The sequence below is a fragment of the Helianthus annuus genome, chromosome 9 (genome assembly GCF_002127325.2).
Source record: "Helianthus annuus cultivar XRQ/B chromosome 9, HanXRQr2.0-SUNRISE, whole genome shotgun sequence".
NCBI classification, from domain to species: domain Eukaryota; kingdom Viridiplantae; phylum Streptophyta; class Magnoliopsida; order Asterales; family Asteraceae; genus Helianthus; species Helianthus annuus.
Window position 1 is genome coordinate 74,355,841 of NC_035441.2, and position 20,641 is coordinate 74,376,481.

The 20,641-nt window shown below is 36.0% G+C and overlaps 1 protein-coding gene across 1 annotated transcript; it reads right to left on the reverse strand.

Moving 5' to 3' along the window:
• Positions 1-15,264: 15,264 nt before the first annotated feature.
• LOC110912258 (protein transport protein Sec24-like At4g32640) lies at positions 15,265-16,231 on the reverse strand. The gene is made up of 4 exons (XM_035977389.1): positions 16,102-16,231; positions 15,848-15,936; positions 15,707-15,738; positions 15,265-15,406 (listed from the first exon to the last, which is right to left on the reverse strand). The coding sequence occupies exons 1-4, from the start codon at positions 16,147-16,149 to the stop codon at positions 15,300-15,302; spliced, it is 276 nt and encodes a 91-aa protein (XP_035833282.1). The 5' UTR covers positions 16,150-16,231; the 3' UTR covers positions 15,265-15,299.
• Positions 16,232-20,641: the final 4,410 nt, after the last annotated feature.

Sequence of the window (20,641 nt, forward strand, 5' to 3'; positions counted from 1 at the left end):
CTTGGTTAGTTTATAAGATACGTGACAATGCATATGACTATAATTTCCTTGAATGCATTACCACTTTAAATATTTTAAGGTTGTTTAGTTAAAACATTATTATTTTTCAGTGAAGATAAGATACAAGCAAAAGAAGGCATTTTGGAAGTAGAGCCTTTAAAGATGGTGAAAAGCCAAAGCTTAGTTATAATTACGACAGAAATGCAAGCTGCAAGTCATCTTCTAATAAGTCCTAATGTTGAGGATTCTTTTTGTTGAACTTCAAATGTTTGTTAATTGTTATCTCACAAGTCAAAAAAATTAACCTAAATTTTAGTTATTATTGTTTTTATATATAGATCATGTTTAATTATATATTTTGAGAAATGTATGAATTACTTTTACATTTTTATAGTTTAATATTAGTTCTAGTTACAAATGTGTATTTTCTTTATTCAATGTTTCATGTAGTAGATATTTACGAATATGTATCACACATTCAACACATTCACACGGGTAACTAACCTAGTCTAATGTACCAAAAAATTCATATGAAGCTATTGAAAGACAACAATTTATGCATGTGACCACCAAAATCATCTATATATATAACTAGAATTTAGACCCGCGGGCGTTGCTCCGCAGGCCAGTGAATTTTACATTGTGTGAGCGAGGCATTTTCTTCATATGCTTTATTTATACAACTTATTACAAGGAATACAGTGAATAACAATTCAGCTTAATCATGTTAGATCCTATCCTCAAAAAAATATTGAAAACGGTGAAAACAATTCAACTTAATCATGTTAGATCAAATCCTCAAAAGAATAATCGGTTCTACCCCGCCGGTGGTAATGTATCAAATGAAGTTACAAAACCAACGCAATTAGTTTCTTTTTTACCAACCAAAGCAAGCTTTTATTCACTCAAAGAATAAAACAAACATGCAGACTTAGCAAGCATTTAATGCCTACATAGTACAAAACCCAAAGGGGCCCAAAACCAACATAAAGCAAACAAAGAACACATGGCTGGTCAACAGGTCATTCTCTCAAACTTGCTCCAATCTTCTAGGCTTAAGGTTGCACACTTGTATCTTTTCGCCATCCACGAGTAACTGTCTTCTTTTATCTCATTTACAACACCGATGGCCGAGACATTTATGGATTTAAAGACTTTTTTGTTCCTTCAAATCCAGATTCTCCAAGTAGTCATAAAGAAAGAAAAACATTGTAAATCGTCTCTTTTTTCTTGATCAACATATTTTGATTGAGGCTATGCTGCAACATCTGTCCTATAGATTCGAACCGGGATGGAATCGAAATCTTGAGCCAGACACAGACTTACCAACGCGATTAGTTAATTTTACTTAATATGTATAATTGGTTGTTATCACTAATATACTAATCCATTTTCTCAGGTGGATCCATCGATCATGCACAACTAAATACTTCATTAATTAGTCAAAACACTGGTCATTACAACCTTCCAATAATGGCTCATAACACCTCATTAACCCTGAACTTGACTATGAAGACAAAAAAGTTCCAAATTACAAATATACTTGCCTATTTTGTTATAAACATGAATCATTGCTTTCAGGTTCACATAATTCACAAAAGAGAGTCGTGACAACAAATTCCCTGATCACTGAAGTAGTTAAGCAACATACCTGTAGTAGGTATGTTAACTCAGCCCTAGGCTTGTTAAGAAAGAATAATAGAAGTCCAACCTACCTGCAAAAATGCAATAAAAAATCTGAGAAAACAGTAGGCGTAATTAAATGAGCCCATCCATGTTATATTTGTTGCCACAACCACTGCACAAATGTTGGACCCCCGGCCCGAACCCAGGAAGATATCTTACACCAATATTCTTCACAAAAACACGATAACTAATAAGAAAGTTAAAATTTTACACATTCAAGATTTTTAAAAGAGGGATACCTTAGAAAGGGTGCTCCCAATTGGCTGAAGATGAAAGTAATCACAATTGACACACTAGTAAACATATGAAAGCTTTAAACGTGTATTCTTCATCGCACTTGCTGAACTACTTTTTTTTCATAGCTCCCAAAAATTGATAAAAAATATTCAAGTGGCACGATTTAATAGTAATTTAAAAAAAAACTTGGGCTTCTCAATCCTGTTAAGTACAATCCTACACTCTAAAAATTTAAGCCTCAACCAAAAAATATACAGGGAAATGGAAATGGTGGCTGATGTAAGAAAAAGAGAAGAAAAGTTTGGTCAAGTCAAGCCACAAAGACCTCTCTTCCTCATCGTCAGCCTCTACTTTCTTCATCAATATTCTTACCATTTTCCTTTATTCAACTTTGATTTGTCTTCAAAAACTTGCAATAACTTAAATTATTTATGCCGGCTCAAACGTTTTGGAGGCCCAAAGCAAAGTTCAAAAGTGGTGCCCGTTAATGGTTCTTAAGAGAAAGATGGTGACTCGTATTGCAGGTCAGAGTAGTATGCGTTAGATGGTAGCTTAGAAAAATAATCCTAAAGACTTTTTCAAAGAAGATTGAAGCCTAGTCATGCTTTGTCTGCGGTTATTGAACATCATCCCGTACACAACACTTAAGAAGGTTAAGGCGGCAAGCAAGTGTGAAAAATTTGTAGTAGCATGGCCATCTCTTCATCTAGCCATTCATGGCAACATCGATAGTGATCTGGTGGAATCACAATGTTTAAAGGCGATCGCTTTCGGCGCCTAGGGTAACTAAACAAACAAAAGATAAGAATATTTTATATATAAGTATTATGAGCTCGAGCATGGGTAGGAACATCAATGTCAGCAAGCACATTAATTCCTCTTCTTTGGGCGTGAGTATAACTACACAATATAACAAAAAATAAAGAGATGCACATTATAGTAGTAGATAGTCCGATGTATGTAAATCAAAATTGTAATTTACTTGACTCGCTTAATTAGTTGCAACAACAACTGTATAGCATTCAGGCTTCATATCCAGATTTGTCAAGGAATGACTGCGATATTTCATGGATGAAGTCCTCTCAAAGTTATCAGCAATGTGGGGTGTTCCATAAGTATAAATAAGAAATTTAAAAAAACATTTATCAAATTGAAGTGTAAAAAAGATAGAATACCAGATTCCTTTATCACTTTATCAGTAATGTTGCATGTGGTAGCTATGATTCCCTCATACTACTGGAGAGAGATGCATGTGAGATCAATCGAAATAAATACTGTAAATAAAGATTTTTAAAGAGAACAAAAAGTATGTACATTTGTAATTGAGATTTTCACCTTTTTGGAGGCAAATTCCATACACCAGGTTCATGAATAAGTCAAGTCGATTAGGCCAGGTCCAATTGCCTAAATTTTCATGTTACATATTCTCCTTGCAGTTTTCCACTTTCCACATCAGATTATAACAATAGAACAAAAGTGCAATATCAGTAACCTAAACATAGATTAGGTAGGCAAGATTTTTTACAACTGACTATAACATAAACCAAATGCAATTAACCTAAATGCCACCATATCCATTTGGTATGGAAGACGAAAAACTAAAAAAGGCCTGTCCCAAACAAACAAAATGGTTCCCATACAAAACCCACTTCACCAACCTATAAAATAAACATTAATTAATTAATATTAAAAAAAGATTACCTTTTTCACATCAACGATGCACTCCAGAGCTTGAGTGAAAAAAACCCTAACAAAAAAGACTAATCATCAACAAATTAACAAAAGCCCTCATCCATCAGTCAAGATAATTAATTCATTAGATATCATGAAACTTAGTAAGCACACGAATGTGTTATGTTGCTAATTATTAGGAAACAAAAACCTACCTTAACTGCGATGGTGATGTTGGATTTCGGGCTTGTGAAGCAGCGGTGGGTTCAAGGGTGGAAGTGATGGTGTCCCGTGGGTATGAAAAATGAATGGCAGGCAAACACTCTGATTTTGGGATTTGGGACCGGAGATAAACACCGCAAATCTGAAGTTGGAGGAACGGTAATGGAAGCCTTGGGCAGTTCGTTAAACGCATCTGAACCGCAATGTAGGATACAAAAGTTGAAGCAAATGGTACAACACCCTAAAGTAGATAAAGCACCGCCGTCATCGATACCACAGCGGTCGCCGGAGTGTGGTCGTATCTTTCTCTCCTGATTCTCTTTCTCCCGATCTCTCTCTATCCAACCTTGTGTGACAGTGTGAGGAAGATGATTTAGGTTTTCATATGAAGGAGGATGAATGACGGTGTCTTTGTGGGTTTATGTCTCTTCCACCATCCAATCTACCCAATGAGAAGACAAAATCCGGAAAACTGGTATAACATATTATTAAAGCACAATGTACAACTCTCTATGCATACAAATGTTGTAAATTAGACTTATTAGACTTATCTTAGAGCATCCACAATAGGAGGATTTATTGGTGTTTTTAGGGAGAGAGAAAGTGATATAGAGGAGAGAGAGAGTGATGTGGAGGAGAGAGGGTGTAGAGATGTTTGTGGTGAAGAATGAGAAAAAATGGAAAGAGAAAAGTTATGTGAGTGTAGAGAGAAGAGAGAAGAAATGTGTTTGTGAGAGGGGCAAGTGAAAGATGGGGATTGGTTGGGCAAGTGCCACCTTGGCATTAGAAAAAATGAAAAAACATCCCTTATGGTACACGTGTCATATGTTTAGTGCATCTATTTTCTACTTTTCCCGCTCACATTTCCGGATTATAATTTGGGTCACAAATTCGGTGCTTTTTTTTTATTATAAAGATTTAAAAAACTAAACAATATCCTATTTTAGTGGAGTATTAGATGGCTTTCAATATCCCCCGGTTCATATCTATCTCTGGCCTAAAATTCCGGTCCCTATTCACTAAATACCAAATTTCGGTTTGTTATGTGTTTTAATTCAGATTCAAATCGTTCTTATCTGTATCTAACAACTATTGCCTTCTATCCCGTACATGGATCGATTTATAAAGCTTTGATGTTATGGATTTGTGTTCAGCTTGCTGCCGACTTCGAAGATCTTCATCATCATACTTTAGGTCAGATTTCAATGTGTTCATTGCTTTTAATTCTTCAAGGTTTAATATGCTCGTATCATTTACTTCATTTTTTTTTGTCAGCTACATACTTCCGGTTTGTTTTGATTGTTTTCATTCTGTATTTATTTTTGGGCTAATAGATAATATAGTTAGTTAATGTTTTTTTTTATTATGATTCGATTTCTAATATGTTTGTTTTGATTTGCATTTCAGAATCGGCTATCCAAATATTATTTAGTGGTTTTATTTTTTTTATTTATATATCTTTTAATGCGGTTTAGATTTGCAGGCAATTGAGTTATGGTAAATGGACAAAGCCATACTCCAAATCGAATACTCTGTAGGTGGAAGTGTTCACAGAGATTATGATTTTGTTTCTTCTTCATATGTTGCATATTATAGGAGAAGTGCAATTAATTGTTGATCATTTCCTTTTGGGACTACCCACTGTATACAAGGAGGATTTAAAGTGTGTTTTAAGCAGGCCTCCTAGGCTTATGAGGCTTTAGTCGCAAGTGCGCTGATATTAATGTTCCGTGCAGTCGAAGCAATCAGATAGGTGGTACCAGTTTCCAGTAAGGGTATGGATACGGGTACACACATGATAACAGGAGGAACTATGATTACTACAACATTGGGTTTAAGGGTGTATGTTTCTCGGGTTAGATTGCTCTAGGATACATAAACACCCATGCATTCCTTTTTCACGTTGCTTTTTGTTAGATATTTTAGTGTAATCGGGATTGACTTGGTGATCAAAGCGAATAATAATACACATCAAGCAAGTTAGGAGGTGCGGGAGTGCACGCTTGTTTGAGTTATTATTATTCGAGGTGTACGGGCGGAGCCCGTACTCTACGGGGGTTCCAAGGGGGCAGCGCCCCCTTGGCGGGGGTCCGGGGGCAGCGCCCCTGGGAGCAGGGTCCAAGGGGCGGCAGCCCCTGGCGGGGTCCAAGGGGCAGAGCCCCTGGCTGGGGTCGAGAAAATAAAATTGCTTTATAGAAAATGCCTTAGAAAATAAAATTTATGAAAATTTATGATAAATTTTCAGACAAAATTTCAAGGCAGTTTTTTAATGCAATTTACTAAAATTCGAAAATAACTGCCAGAGGCAGTTATCTGCAAGAAACCCTAAAATTCGTTTCTAAGTTTTGGTCACAATTCTCTGGTTCATCAATTTCACTCAAAAACACATACTCAGGTTCAATTCTCGAAATCAGAGTTGTATCCGATTAAATTATTCGGGTGAACCACCGAAATAATTTGATCTGAGAGTGATTACACGCCTCTCTGATCGTCCGGAAAACCGAAATTCCCCAACAAAGATCAAATTAATTTCTGTGAAGATGGCAAGCGGATCGATGAAGGATATGATAATCAAGGAGAACAAACTGGAGAAGTTCGAAGGTGTGGACTTCCGAAGATGGCAGAAGAAGATGCATTTTCTTCTGAGTTCGTTGAAGGTTGTGTACGTGTTGACTACTCCAATCCCGGAAATACAAGAGGAGGGAAATCTGGAGCAAATCAGGAAGAGGTCGAAGTGGGAGAACGACAATTATATCTGTCTTGGCCACATCCTGAACGGTATGTCTGATCCCTTATTTGATGTTTATCAAAATGTTGAAACTGCAAAGATACTGTGGGACACGTTGGAAGCCAAATACATGGCAGAAGATTCTTCTAGTAAGAAGTTTCTTGTCAGTAATTTCAATAATTACAAAATGGTTGATGAACGGCCTGTGATGGAACAATATCATGAATTGCTACGAATTCTGGGGCAGTTTGCCCAACATGATATGAAGATGGATGAATCCATCTCTGTTTCGAGTATCATTGACAAGTTACCTCCTTCCTGGAGAGATGTTAAACATAATCTGAAACATCAGAAAGGAGAGTTAACTTTGGTTGAACTTGGAAGCCACTTCAGAATTGAAGAAGGCTTGAGAGCACAGGAAAATGTGTTGGTCAATGATGAAAAGAAACGGGCTGGATCAAGTTCTGTGAATATGGTTGAGACAGGTGAATCATCGAAAGGAAACAGTAAGTTCAAAGGGAAACGCAAGTTTCAAGGAAACAACAATTCGGGTTCAAACAAAAAGCCGAATTACCCTTGCTGGAAATGTGGTAAGGTGGGTCACTTTAAGAAGGACTGTAAGTTGATGAAGAAAAACAAGAAGTCTGGTTCAAAGGAAAAGCAAGAGGCTGGTTCTAGCGGGTCCAAGGACCCGGGCAAGCAAGGTCAGAATTTAGTACAATTTAATAATTCGGTTCAGAATTATGTGTCACTAATTTCTAAGGCATTTTATGTGCAGGATGATGACATTGCTTGGTGGGTTGATTCGGGTGCAACAAGTCATGTATGCAAGGATCTTCGTTGGTTTAAAGACTTTCAACCAATCGAAGACGGGTCTATCATAAAGATGGGGAATGTTGCAACTGAACCAATCAAGGGAATAGGAACTGTTAATCTTGTGTTTACTTCTGGGAAAACTTTACTTTTGAACAATGTTTTGTATGCGCCCGGGATTCGAAAGAATCTGTTAAGTGGCATTGTGTTGAATAATTGTGGGTACAAACAAGTATTGGAAAGTGACAAGTATATCTTGTCAAGACATGGTACCTTTGTTGGTTTTGGTTATCTATGTAATGGTATGTTTATGTTAAATGTTGATGTCTCGTTTATGAATGAATCTGTTTGTGTTGCTTCAACTAGTAATGCAAACTGCATAGCTTCAACTAGTAGACACAACTTGACTGAATCGGAATTATGGCATGCTAGACTAGGACATGTACATTATAAAAGAGTTAAAGAAATGTCTAAAATGAGTTTAATTCCGCCTATTAACATAAACAATGACAAATGCCATGTTTGCAAGTTGAATAAGATAACCAAAAAGCCTTTCATGCAACATGTTCATAGGGAAACTAAAGTGTTAGATTTGATACATAGTGATCTATGTGATTTTCATGCTACACCATCTCTAGGTAATAAAAAATATGTAGTAACTTTTATAGATGATGCTACTAGATTTTGTTACGTTTATTTGTTGCATGCTAAGGATGAAGCTCTTGAAAAGTTTAAGATCTATAAACAAGAAGTAGAGCTTCATCGGAGTGGGTTGATCAAAACCCTACATACGGACAGAGGTGGTGAGTACTTTGATCCGGTGTATTTCCAATCTACTGGAATAATACACCATACCACAGCTCCCTACACACCGGAACAAAATGGTGTGGCGGAAAGGAAAAATAGGACTTTAAAGGAAATGGTCAATACCATGTTGTCCTATTCAGGCCTAAGTGAGGGCTTTTGGGGTGAGGCTATGTTGACAGCCTGCTATTTACTAAATAGGGTTCCAAATAAAAGGAACAAGACTACCCCTTATGAGCTTTGGTGTAGAAAACCACCTGAGCTGCATAAGCTGAGAGTTTGGGGATGTAGAGCCGTGGTGAGGCTCACTGATCCTAAGATAAGGAACATAGGGGAAAGAGGTATTGACTGCATTTTCGTTGGGTATGCGGAGCATTCATTTGCTCACAGGTTCTATGTTATAGAACCAAATGACTACGTGTCAGTGCATACGGTTATTGAGGCAAGAACTGCAGAGTATGATGAGAATAGATTCTCTTCAATGCCTAGACCTAGAGACATGGTTCCAAGCTCTAGTAACTCTCACATGGCTAATCAAGTGATTGATACTCCTCCGGAACTTAGGAGGAGTGGTAGAGCAAGAAAAGCTAAATCATTTGGTGATGATTTTCAGCTATATTTGGTTGAAGGATCTAGAGATGAAATTAAAATTCAATATCAATATTGCTTCAATATTGAGGAAGATCCTAAAACCTATAGTGAAGCCATGGCATCTCGAGATGTAGCTTTCTGGAAAGAAGCTATAAATGATGAGATGGACTCTATTATGCAGAATAACACTTGGAAACTGTCTGATCTGCCCCCTGGGTGTAAACCACTTGGTTGTAAATGGATCTTCAAGAAGAAGATGAAAGTAGATGGTTCAATTGAAAAGTTTAAAGCCCGATTGGTTATCCAAGGCTTTAGACAAAAGGAAGGAATTGACTACTTTGATACATATGCTCCTGTAGCAAGAATATCCACTATTAGATTGTTGGTTGCCTTGGCTGCAATACACAATCTTGTAATTCACCAAATGGATGTGAAAACTGCTTTCCTGAATGGTGATTTGGATGAGGAGATATATATGAAACAACCAGAGGGTTTTGTTATGCCTGGCAATGAGCATAAGGTGTGTAAGCTAGTTAAGTCATTATATGGCTTAAAGCAAGCACCAAAACAGTGGCATCAAAAGTTTGATGAAGTGGTTTTGTCTAATGGTTTTGTATTAAACCAAGCAGACAAGTGTGTATATAGCAAATTTGATGATTCTAGGAAAGGAGTCATAATTTGTCTATATGTAGATGACATGTTGATCTTCGGTACTGACCAGGATCAAGTTGATAAAACAAAGAAATTCTTGTCATCTTGTTTTGATATGAAAGACTTGGGGGAGGCGGAAGTGATCCTTGGTATAAGGATCAAACGGGAGAACAATGGCATATCTATCTCTCAATCTCATTATATTGAGAAGATATTGAAAAAGTTTAATTTTCATGATAGTTCTCCGGTTAGCACTCCAATGGATCCTGCTTTTAAGCTCTCACCTAATGAAGGTGTAGCTGTAAGCCAACTTGAATATTCAAGGGCCATTGGATCCCTCATGTATGCCATGATTAGCACTAGACCGGATATAGCATATGCTGTTGGAAAGCTTAGTAGGTATACTAGCAATCCAGGTGCAAGTCATTGGCAAGCAATGAATCGAGTATTTAGGTACTTGAAAGGAACCATGAAATATGGTTTGACCTATACTGGATTTCCTTCGGTTTTAGAAGGTTATTCGGATGCAAGCTGGATTAAAAATAAGGAAGATCATTCTTCCACGAGTGGATGGACCTTTCTGCTCGGAGGAGGTGCCATATCTTGGGCATCTAAGAAGCAGACTTGCATAACTGATTCGACAATGGAGTCTGAGTTTGTAGCATTGGCCGCAGCTGGCAAAGAAGCTGAGTGGCTAAGAAACTTGATTTATGAGATTCCATTGTGGCCCAAACCTATATCACCAATATCTATTAGATATGATAGTGCTGCTACCTTGGCTAAGGCATATAGCCAAGTGTATAATGGGAAGTCTAGACACTTAGGTGTTAGACACAACATGATTCGTGAGCTCATCACGCAAGGGGTGATATCGGTGGAGTTTGTGAGAACTCAACAGAATTTAGCCGACCACTTAACCAAAGAGTTATGTAGAAATCTTGTGCACAAGGCGGCTGTAGGGATGGGATTAAAGTCCACCTGAGATTTCTCGTGTTAAGATACCCAATTCCCACCTAATATGACGTTAGGTGCTGAATTCAATGTGGAAAGCTTAACATCTAGAAATTGGAACACATCAGTAGCATCATCCCAAGGTATGTGTTCAGACCTGCAAGTTAAAGGAGGTTGAAGGTCTTCTTCTTAATAGTTCTTTGAAAAATTGCATATGCAGGTGCAAGAATAAAGAGCTACCTATATGAGCATGAAGTTTAGCCGCTTCAAGAAGCTAGGACTTGGCTTTGATATGTTCATTGAAGGATGGGACACAGGCTAGTAAAAATAGTGTCAAGAAAGAACATTAGAGTATGTAAACTTGTGTGTATATTATCTTCATGTATTCACTGAATAGAAAGGGTTCAATCCTTAGCGACACCCCTATATTCGAATATTTGGAATGTGTAATATACTAATGTGAAATTCAATCGTCGCGATATTTCATTTATGCATAAGTTTGATTGTTGTGAATTTGTTTAAGTTAATCAAGGATTACGCTAAAATGGGGGAGGAATGTTAGATATTTTAGTGTAATCGGGATTGACTTGGTGATCAAAGCGAATAATAATACACATCAAGCAAGTTAGGAGGTGCGGGAGTGCACGCTTGTTTGAGTTATTATTATTCGAGGTGTACGGGCGGAGCCCGTACTCTACGGGGGTTCCAAGGGGGCAGCGCCCCCTTGGCGGGGGTCCGGGGGCAGCGCCCCTGGGAGCAGGGTCCAAGGGGCGGCAGCCCCTGGCGGGGTCCAAGGGGCAGAGCCCCTGGCTGGGGTCGAGAAAATAAAATTGCTTTATAGAAAATGCCTTAGAAAATAAAATTTATGAAAATTTATGATAAATTTTCAGACAAAATTTCAAGGCAGTTTTTTAATGCAATTTACTAAAATTCGAAAATAACTGCCAGAGGCAGTTATCTGCAAGAAACCCTAAATTTCGTTTCTAAGTTTTGGTCACAATTCTCTGGTTCATCAATTTCACTCAAAAACACATACTCAGGTTCAATTCTCGAAATCAGAGTTGTATCCGATTAAATTATTCGGGTGAACCACCGAAATAATTTGATCTGAGAGTGATTACACGCCTCTCTGATCGTCCGGAAAACCGAAATTCCCCAACACTTTTGTTGTGCGTTATTCGTCTATGCCACTATGATTTCAATGTTTAGTTTTGAAATGGAGTGCTTTTTATTGACAAATTAAGATATATTGTGTGCAGTATGGCATGGATTTACCAAATAATGAAATGTTTCAAAGACATTACTGAGCCTTCAAGAATCAAAATGATGTATGGATTAAAATTTTGGAGTTTTTGTTTAAGCATATTTCTTGAGAGTTGAAAACAATTCGTTCTTACTTTTGTAAATGTTATTTTTTCCCCTAAAAATCAGTACTTTCTTTTACTATGAAAGAATGGTTGATAGTGTTTTTAAACTTGACTGATAATCTGGTATTCGGGTGACACTTGATGGTTCTTCGAACATAGAAAAAATTGATTATTGTGACTTTTATTTCGTATAATATACTAACTTTTCATGATTGAATGATGACTGTCCTACCTTCATAAATTTGAATTTTGCTTAAGACGCTTGGAGCATCTACAATCAATTTGACTTTTAAGAAAATTCTTACCATTATAAATCAATTGGCTGTAATCTTGAAAAATGTTTGTGGCACTTAAAAGTTGCTAAATCCAGAATTTTTTTTTTTTTGGTAATGTAAAGTTATACAGCTTCAAACATATGTATTGATGTCTTCTGTGGTTTCGTTCTTTGTTCTTTTTTTGTGTATAATGATTGTTATGTTTGGGTCACAAAACAACATAAACCACACACAAAAGTTCACGCAACTTTTCTTTTATATATAACAACTGATTAAATTAAACAGTATGAAATCAGAGGTTATAATGTTCACATTTATTTTGACTAATCGATCATAAATGAAATTTCAAATATGATTGTTATAATATGTAATTACATTTTTTTATTTTTTATTTTGGCTTTGTCATATTACTTACATATCACATTATAACGTATTATGAACTTTTTTTTTTAAATTTTATCTTATATATATCACATTATAACGTATTATGAACATTCTTTTTGTTTACTATTTTATTTTTTAGCCCGTGTAGTACACGGGTCTCTAACCTAGTATATAATAAACAAATAAAGTGTGGGACACGTGTCCTCACATGGTGCAACCATTTTGGTGTTTTGGCGGGAAAATGTGGGAAAAGGTGATATTTTTATATGGATCCCGCGTCATTTACCAAACCCGGATTTTCGACCCGTGTATATTAGCCACTTAGAAACCCTAATTTGTGAAACTTATTCTTTCCTTCCATAACCCTCTCAACCCTAACCAGTTTTCAACGCCGTTCGTCCCTGATTCTTCATCAGACTTCCATCATCAACCTCTTAATTCGAAAAAATATGTTCGTGTAATATGTTCGATGAACGTGTTTACGAGATTAAGCGTTTGATTCTGATTGTTTTCTGGTTTTACAACATGAAACAGTGGAGATTCGAGGAAGTTTGGGGGTTTGAGAAGCTAGGGTTTGTGGTTTTGGTAAGTTTTTTCGATCTATAATCTAATCCATGTATGTTTTTTCGTATAGAGATGGGTACAAAACCTGAGGTGATTGATTAATTTAGGGTTTCACGATACACAATCATCCATCCTTGATGACAATTTATTATTTACATTTATATTAGTTTGATGTTTTTTTTCTTTGTATTCAGGTAACAAATATCTTTGTTTTTTTTTTCTTTATTGTCATTATATACAACAAAATAAACGAAACAACCTATGCTCTTGATCCAAAAATCTCAATCACACATTTAAAGACATCATCTTTGGGATATACAATAGAGGCATTATCAAATTTTGAGAAATCCACCAATAGTTGGTCAATTTTAAAGTCAAATCTATAAGTGATTCTGCTATGTACTAAAATCAAAGGAACATAAAGGAGCCGGTTGTAAAGCAAACATACACAGAAAATGATACCTTTAACATCATCATCACTGGATATATCATTATAATTCCCCACTTGGAAATTCTATTGAATATAAGGCAAGTTATTCTAAAACTAACATAGAACAAAAATCATACACTTAAAACATCATCACTCGGCATTTATTCCAAGTCAAACTAAAAGTATGCCAACTTAAATAACTGACCACTTCCAAAACTTTAATGGTTCATTAGCTTAAAAGTCTAAACTAACAGATCATCATCATCATACTCAGTAAATCTCACAAATAGCAAGGCTAAGGTAGGGTCTGAGAAGGGTAATATATAGACAACCTTACCTCTACCCCGTAGGAATAGAGATGTTGCTTCCAGTGAGACCCCCGGCTCGATAGTGGTTTTGCATCAAGTCTTGGACATAAGGCACATAACACTAAGCAATTGGGACAAAGGTTGATTAGTGCATGTACCCCCTAGTCTTTCGGCTATCAACGCCACCACATGATGCATGATTAACCGTCCCCCGTTTTTTTGTTATTTTCACGAAATAAGTAAAATAAAGTTAAAATTAGTGCGCTTTCACTTTTGCCCCAAAATGACCAATTATCCCGGGCTAAGAAAATTTAATTTACTTTCTAATGGAGCTTGTATTGGATCAACTATTTATCACTTTGGATCAACTATTTATCGCATTGATAAATAGTTGCCCCATATATTTTGTTCATTGTAGAAAGAGGGAAAACATAGTTGATCCAAAATGACCGATCATCAATGCGCGCATCGGTTTGCAATCCAACGCTTTTAATCAAAGCTAAAATGAACAAAATATAAGATAATTTATCAACCCACCTGAAAGAAGAATCATAGATAACCTAGAGTGCCTTATATCAAAAAAGGGAAAAAGAAAAGTACCAAGAGTGCAAATATCATCTAACCGACGAGGATGCCACAAACAAAAATAAGGAGTACTGCATTCTATCACTTTGACTATAGATGACTTTTCCCCAACTGTTGATGAAGTTAACTCCAAGGCATCAATAAGTCTTGAACTTGTTACAACACCTATACATTGACCATGTGGGACGCTGACTCTAGTATTTTTAGTATATTAAACCCTGGGCTCATCCTGATTTCCCAAAAAAAGTAAAATTTAAGGTTAATCAATGGTGTAAACTACCCATCTATCAAAAGGCATGCATCCCACTTGGTAAAAAAACTCCTAAAATTCCCATATTTACAAATATCTAACTTTAAATATACATCAAGTATGCACAACCATGTCTCCATTTGGTATGTTCACAGTAGCTAAAGTTTGCTAATTAGATAAATATTCAAAATTAAACACATTTCTTTAATAAATATTCACAATCTTCCTATTTTATATGTATCATCGTATTCAAGGTGTACGGGTATAAAATCAACATTTTCTATTAAAGAAAGCCCCCGAGCAATTATGATTTGTTGATCTGCCTAACATCAAGAGATCCAAAGGCTCCTGAAATAAAGCGTGACTCAGTTCTGAAAACATACCACTTTAGAACGGAACCTCTTCCATCATAATGCTCTCATCACTTTCCCACCACGACTGCTCCTTTAGTCTACCATACTTGTGTGCTCCTTTCTCTATCCACCCTTTAGCATCATACTTCGCCCACCTACATTAAACATAAGTTACAATAATGATGATGCTACCTTGTTTGTTTCATTAAATTCATTCACATGTAGTAATTTAGGGGTCAGGCGAGATGGACAACCGGTCAAAGGGGTAACTATTTAGTATGGTTCGGGTTATGTAGACCACAAAAACTTGGTATTTTATTTTATTTTATAGATAATTAAGGCGTTATATGTGATTACAAGAATTATATTATCAGGATAATGCTATTGTTCGAAAAAAAGAGTGACTTGACCATCATCACAACCTGTGGATCATGTCATTTTGCTTTGAATTTGTCGAAGAACATGTACTAAGAACTCTACATAGGAGAGGCCACCTGGAGACTTGTCTTCCACAATATATGAGAAAAACAGAGCTCCTAAATTAAAAAAAAAACGGGCGAAAAGAAAGTAAGTGATTAGCCTTCTCAAGATGTCATGTCTAACTTTTCGTTATAAAGTATAGATAGGGTGACACAACCCATAACACAACTCGAAAATAAGCAGGTTTGGGGATGGTATGTTAAATTCACTTAATAGGGTTGTACAAAATTGATCATCTTAGAGTAAAAAAGTAAATATATAATTTTTAAAAGAACAATTACCAGTCGTGAAACATAGCCCAAAAAGGGGGGGAAAGAGAACAAAATAAAATAAACAACTTTTGATGGTTATGTTACCTGATGGGTCTCCTTTCCTGCATAATTTTAAGCTGCAAGAGGTAAAACAATGTCAAAAACGAATATATGTTGTATATTAATTAAATTATTTAATTAACAAAGACAAACTGGTCAATAAATGCAAAGAAACATCATATTTACCGCAAGTAGTTGCATCTTTGGCTCCGAATCTCGTTTATGACTTCATTTAGCTTCTTGGATAAAGGATTATCATATTGCTGCAATACAAACTTAATAGAAAAGTAGAAGTTATCAATAATTTCCTTGCACATATGTTGTATATTTTCAACACGATCAAGAATATAATATACCAAGACTAACTTCTTTCTTTAAAGCAGAAGTTTAAATGCATTAAAAATAGACTTTGGCGACTTTCAATCATTTAAAGAGCGTACCTGACTGGGAATTTCATCAACAGAAGAAATGCCAAACAGTTTCCTCATTGTATCAGGATCCGCAGTGCTTCCGATATATATCAAACAATCCTCACCATTTTCAAGAAGATAGATTTTGTGCTCATTCACTTTTTCACTTGACAGAGGAATAACAGGATGAATAACCGAGCCCTCTGTTTCCTGTAACCTCAAACAAAAAACCAACTGAGACACCATACAGAGTATATTACAGGGAAAACCACAAAATCTTTACCTTTAAATCAAGATCATGAATACTACTCATTCTGGGGTACGAAAGTGGAAATCTATAAGTTTAACCTCTAGGCATACAATGTTTATATATACCAGCCAATCATTAAAGCCTAATGCAACAGTAATCTCATATTATTAACACACTAAGTAAAAAAGAAAAGGCATGTTAGCAAAAAAAAAAAACCCCAACTCAGCCAATCCGTTTTTACCCATACAAAAATGACACGTTTAAAACCTAACCTATTTTGTCCCGTTACCCAGGTTGCCCAACCAGACCTTTTGGTCACCTCAGAGCTTTGGCATAGATCAAAGACATCATTACTTCTATCTAAGCAGCCGTAAATGAAGAAGACATAAATTACTCAGAATCCGACACTACGACAACATAAGAAACTTAAAAATCTCTTTCTAAACATGCAATTGTACTAAAGGAAGATGCATAATTTTCTTAACAATTAAAATTTGATCATTAGACTGTTACCAATCCCCCCCCCCAAATTGTTCCCAAATGACAACATGAATTGAAAACGAACAGTTCCAATTCCAATTTCAAAGGACACGATGCATGTAAAATTTAGAATTCTCACCAGGATTCGACGCTTAAAATTTATGTATTCATACCCCAAACCTGCATCACATACTGAAACGATTACTCATAGCGGCCATATTTTTTTCTCACCTCCAACTACCTAACTTGAGACATTGTCGCATCAACATGTCATGGAAGGAAGATATTTGGTTATTAAAAAGTTATTTTTTTTTCATACGGGTCATTCAACAGCCCAACAAAGTATCCAAATGATCCAAGGCTTTAATGAGTGGTATTTTCATGAGTACATAAACAAAGGCCATGAATTCAACCCATGAACAAATTTAGCATGCTCAAATGCAGATATGAATTCAACCCATGAACAAATTTAGCATGCTCAAATGCAGATACCTAATTAGAAAAAAAATGTTGAGAACAGGCACATGCAGTAGAAATGTTTTAAAAGAACTTTTTTATTGTATCTTTACATATTAATTATTAAAAGAGGCCAGTTTTACCAGATATCTACGGGCGTCTAAAAGGGGTTAACGGTCTGCAGAATATTCTCACAGTTCTTTGAATCTTCTCGAACCATGAAGGGCTGCTTTTGGTTTCCGTATCTTAGAAATGGAAATTGAAGATGCCAGCCTCGTATTCTTCTTACTGGTCCATCAACAATAACACAAAATAGCAAACCACGTACAATTAATTATGTAAAATCAATCACAAAACTTAAATGCATTTGAATGTAAAATGAATAGACCTTACATTGTCACCAAATACAGTGCAATGACGATGATTCCTGTTTTCCTTCATTCCTTGCCAATCTTTCTTCTATAGTAGAATACGAACCACCATAACAGAAAAAATAAACAATGAAATAGAGTGTGGAGAATTCGAGTAAAGGCACCATTGTTGATGCTCTTCAAACGCTAACTCTTCGAAACAACTATCAAACCACAATTAAAACCAAATCGGATCCAAATTAGTAGAGGAAATAAAAAAAAAACATCTAGTATTCCTTGACATCTAAGATTTAGAAACAATAACAGTGCACAAAAAATGAAATTACCAATCTACATACAAAACTTAGATTTTATAAAATAGAATAGAATGCAATAGTTCTCCTGCAGTATAACAGATGCTACATATGTAAAGTGTAAACAACCCAATAACATTGAGTAGGAATGGAGTCGACCCAAACAAATGAAAGTACCTGACAAATCTTCGTATGAGCTGTACAATAGACCTTCAAACTGCAACGAATTTTCTTATAAGATGTTTGTACCTGATGCTTGAATGTTTGGATTTAAGAGGCTTCAACCAGAAGGAAAATGCATATCGATATTTAGGGCTTCGAAAACAATCCTACACAGATCATACAAAGAAAAAAAAACATCAAACTAATATAAATGTAAATAATAAATTTAAATGTGTGATTGAGATTTTTGGATCAAGAGCATAGGTTGTTTCGTTTATTTTGTTGTATATAATGACAATAAAGAAAAAAAGAAAGATATTTGTTACCTGAATGGCAATTTTTGTTGGTTTTAAGAATTCTAATAATTTATTGGAACACACGCATTTATGGATAAAATAGGAACTGTAATCTAAAACTTTATAAATATAATGCATAATTCTTTCTAGAAATATTATTTACCGACATATAAATAATATATTTGACATCGTCTAATCCGCGAAGTATACGGGTACTTAAACTCGAAAGTTTTAACGACTTGTGATTTTTTTGGATTGATTTTTTCAGTTCTTTATAATTTATTCTTTTCATCAGTAATGGAACGAACGGTTCATTCCTTTCAAGGTTTACGTGAACACTGAATCAGGCAGCCACTTTGAGAAATGTCCGTATGTTTTGTCATACATTAAAGGTTATGAAATTAGGCCACCACTTTGAGAAATGTCGGCACCTCTCGACCACTATATGAGGATTTACTGCCTCCAAAGTTGCAGTAAGTTTATCGTTTAAACTTCATATATAATAACTTGATTCTTATAATGTACGGCAACCCGGAATATGGGTTACAATATATGCTGATTGGTGGGTTGAATTAATGAGCCCGAGCAAAACCCATGCATTTTATTTGTGTAAAAACCGTCAATTTTAACCCGAATAGACTAAAAATCATGTAATCCGTTGAATGGGTTGGCGGGTAATTTTCGTATCAGTATGTTTAATAGTGTTTTGTGGTGGTACTTTCTTGCAGCTGTGGATAGCAGACTGGCGGCCACGGATCAATAGTGGTGGCAACCGTTTTAGAGGAGATATTTGGTAACTTAGGATGTAATTTTCACTTTCACTTTGATATATTTGAAGTTTCCTTTAAGTTATTTTGGTTTGAAATAAATTTCCGTAAATTGCATTGACTACTTTATTGTCACGGCCCCCGTACCCGGTTTGACCCGGTCCAGGAGCCGCGGGACAGAAAATCCCGTGGTATTTATTTTTACAGCGGAAGTCTTAACAGGATCGTTTTAAACTTGAAAAAAAATGCCCGAGTATTATTTATTTATCTTTCGGGATAAATCCCGTAAATATCATAAGTTTCATTATTTTACAAACATGTTTATTTATTTAATTGAGCCACTATTTCAAGCTTGATGGTGCTCCGTAGCACGTGTACTGAAATCACAGTATGTCACCTGAAACATGTTGTAAAAAGGTTTTGTCAGCGGGGAAATACTGAGTGAATCATTCATTTTGATAAAATGACACATAGTTATAAATTACAGCATAAGAGCGATTACTATGGCAGTATCTTATTTTATATCTGGCCTTGCCACCCGTGTGACGATGGTCATACCACTATTGGGTCCAGTCACCCAATTAGTGACGTTTTGTCACTGTTAGGTCTTATTAGCCTAACCCCTGTTAGGGCTTATTGCCTAACTGTGAGAAATTAGTAATGTGCACAATACCCCACTAGCCAGCGGTTAAGATAACCACGACTTTATCCCTGTAATTATAACATTTTGAAAATACTTTGGAGTATTGTAAAACAGTTGATAAAAAGAGAATGACTCACATTGCAGATTTAGCGGGCAAGGTTTAAGCCTACTGATTAGCCTTGATTTAACCTAATATAGTAATAATGCACACACAATAGGTTAGTAACTAATTCAGCAGTTACGTCAACTCACGAGATCAAACCCTCACAATGATTAACAAGTGTAATACTTAATAGTTCAATCGGATTCATAACGAATAACAGAGCATAGTCCGAATTCGAACAGCACTCAACTATTCAAGTCGAAATCACGACGAATAATCAAAGTATTAGCTCAATTTGAGCAGCACTTAGACAATCGTTGGATAGTTATAATCGATCGGACGTTGAATCGTAATAGCGATCGAGTTATTACCCTGATTGCGGCAGCACCTCGTGATTGTGTGTGTTTAATTGTAGTATTACAGCTCTAATTCGACGTACACAGAACTTCTGAGCGTTGTTTTAACTTCCTAGATCGAGTCCCAAAGTCGGCTATTTATAGCCAAAATTTGGCCTTGCTTACGGACCGTAAGCCTGATCCCTTACGGTCCGTAAGGGATACCTAAATGTCCTAGACTTGCCATGCACGGGAGTAGCTTGGATGAGTCAAGAATTTTAACCAATCAGAGGTTAACAACGTTTTTAATAGATAAACATCCAATTAGGGTTTACTCCCCTTGAGTTTTAGGGGCCCTGATCCTAATTCCGATTGTCCTGAAAATTTTAGGGCTAGTGCAGAATTAATTGGGTG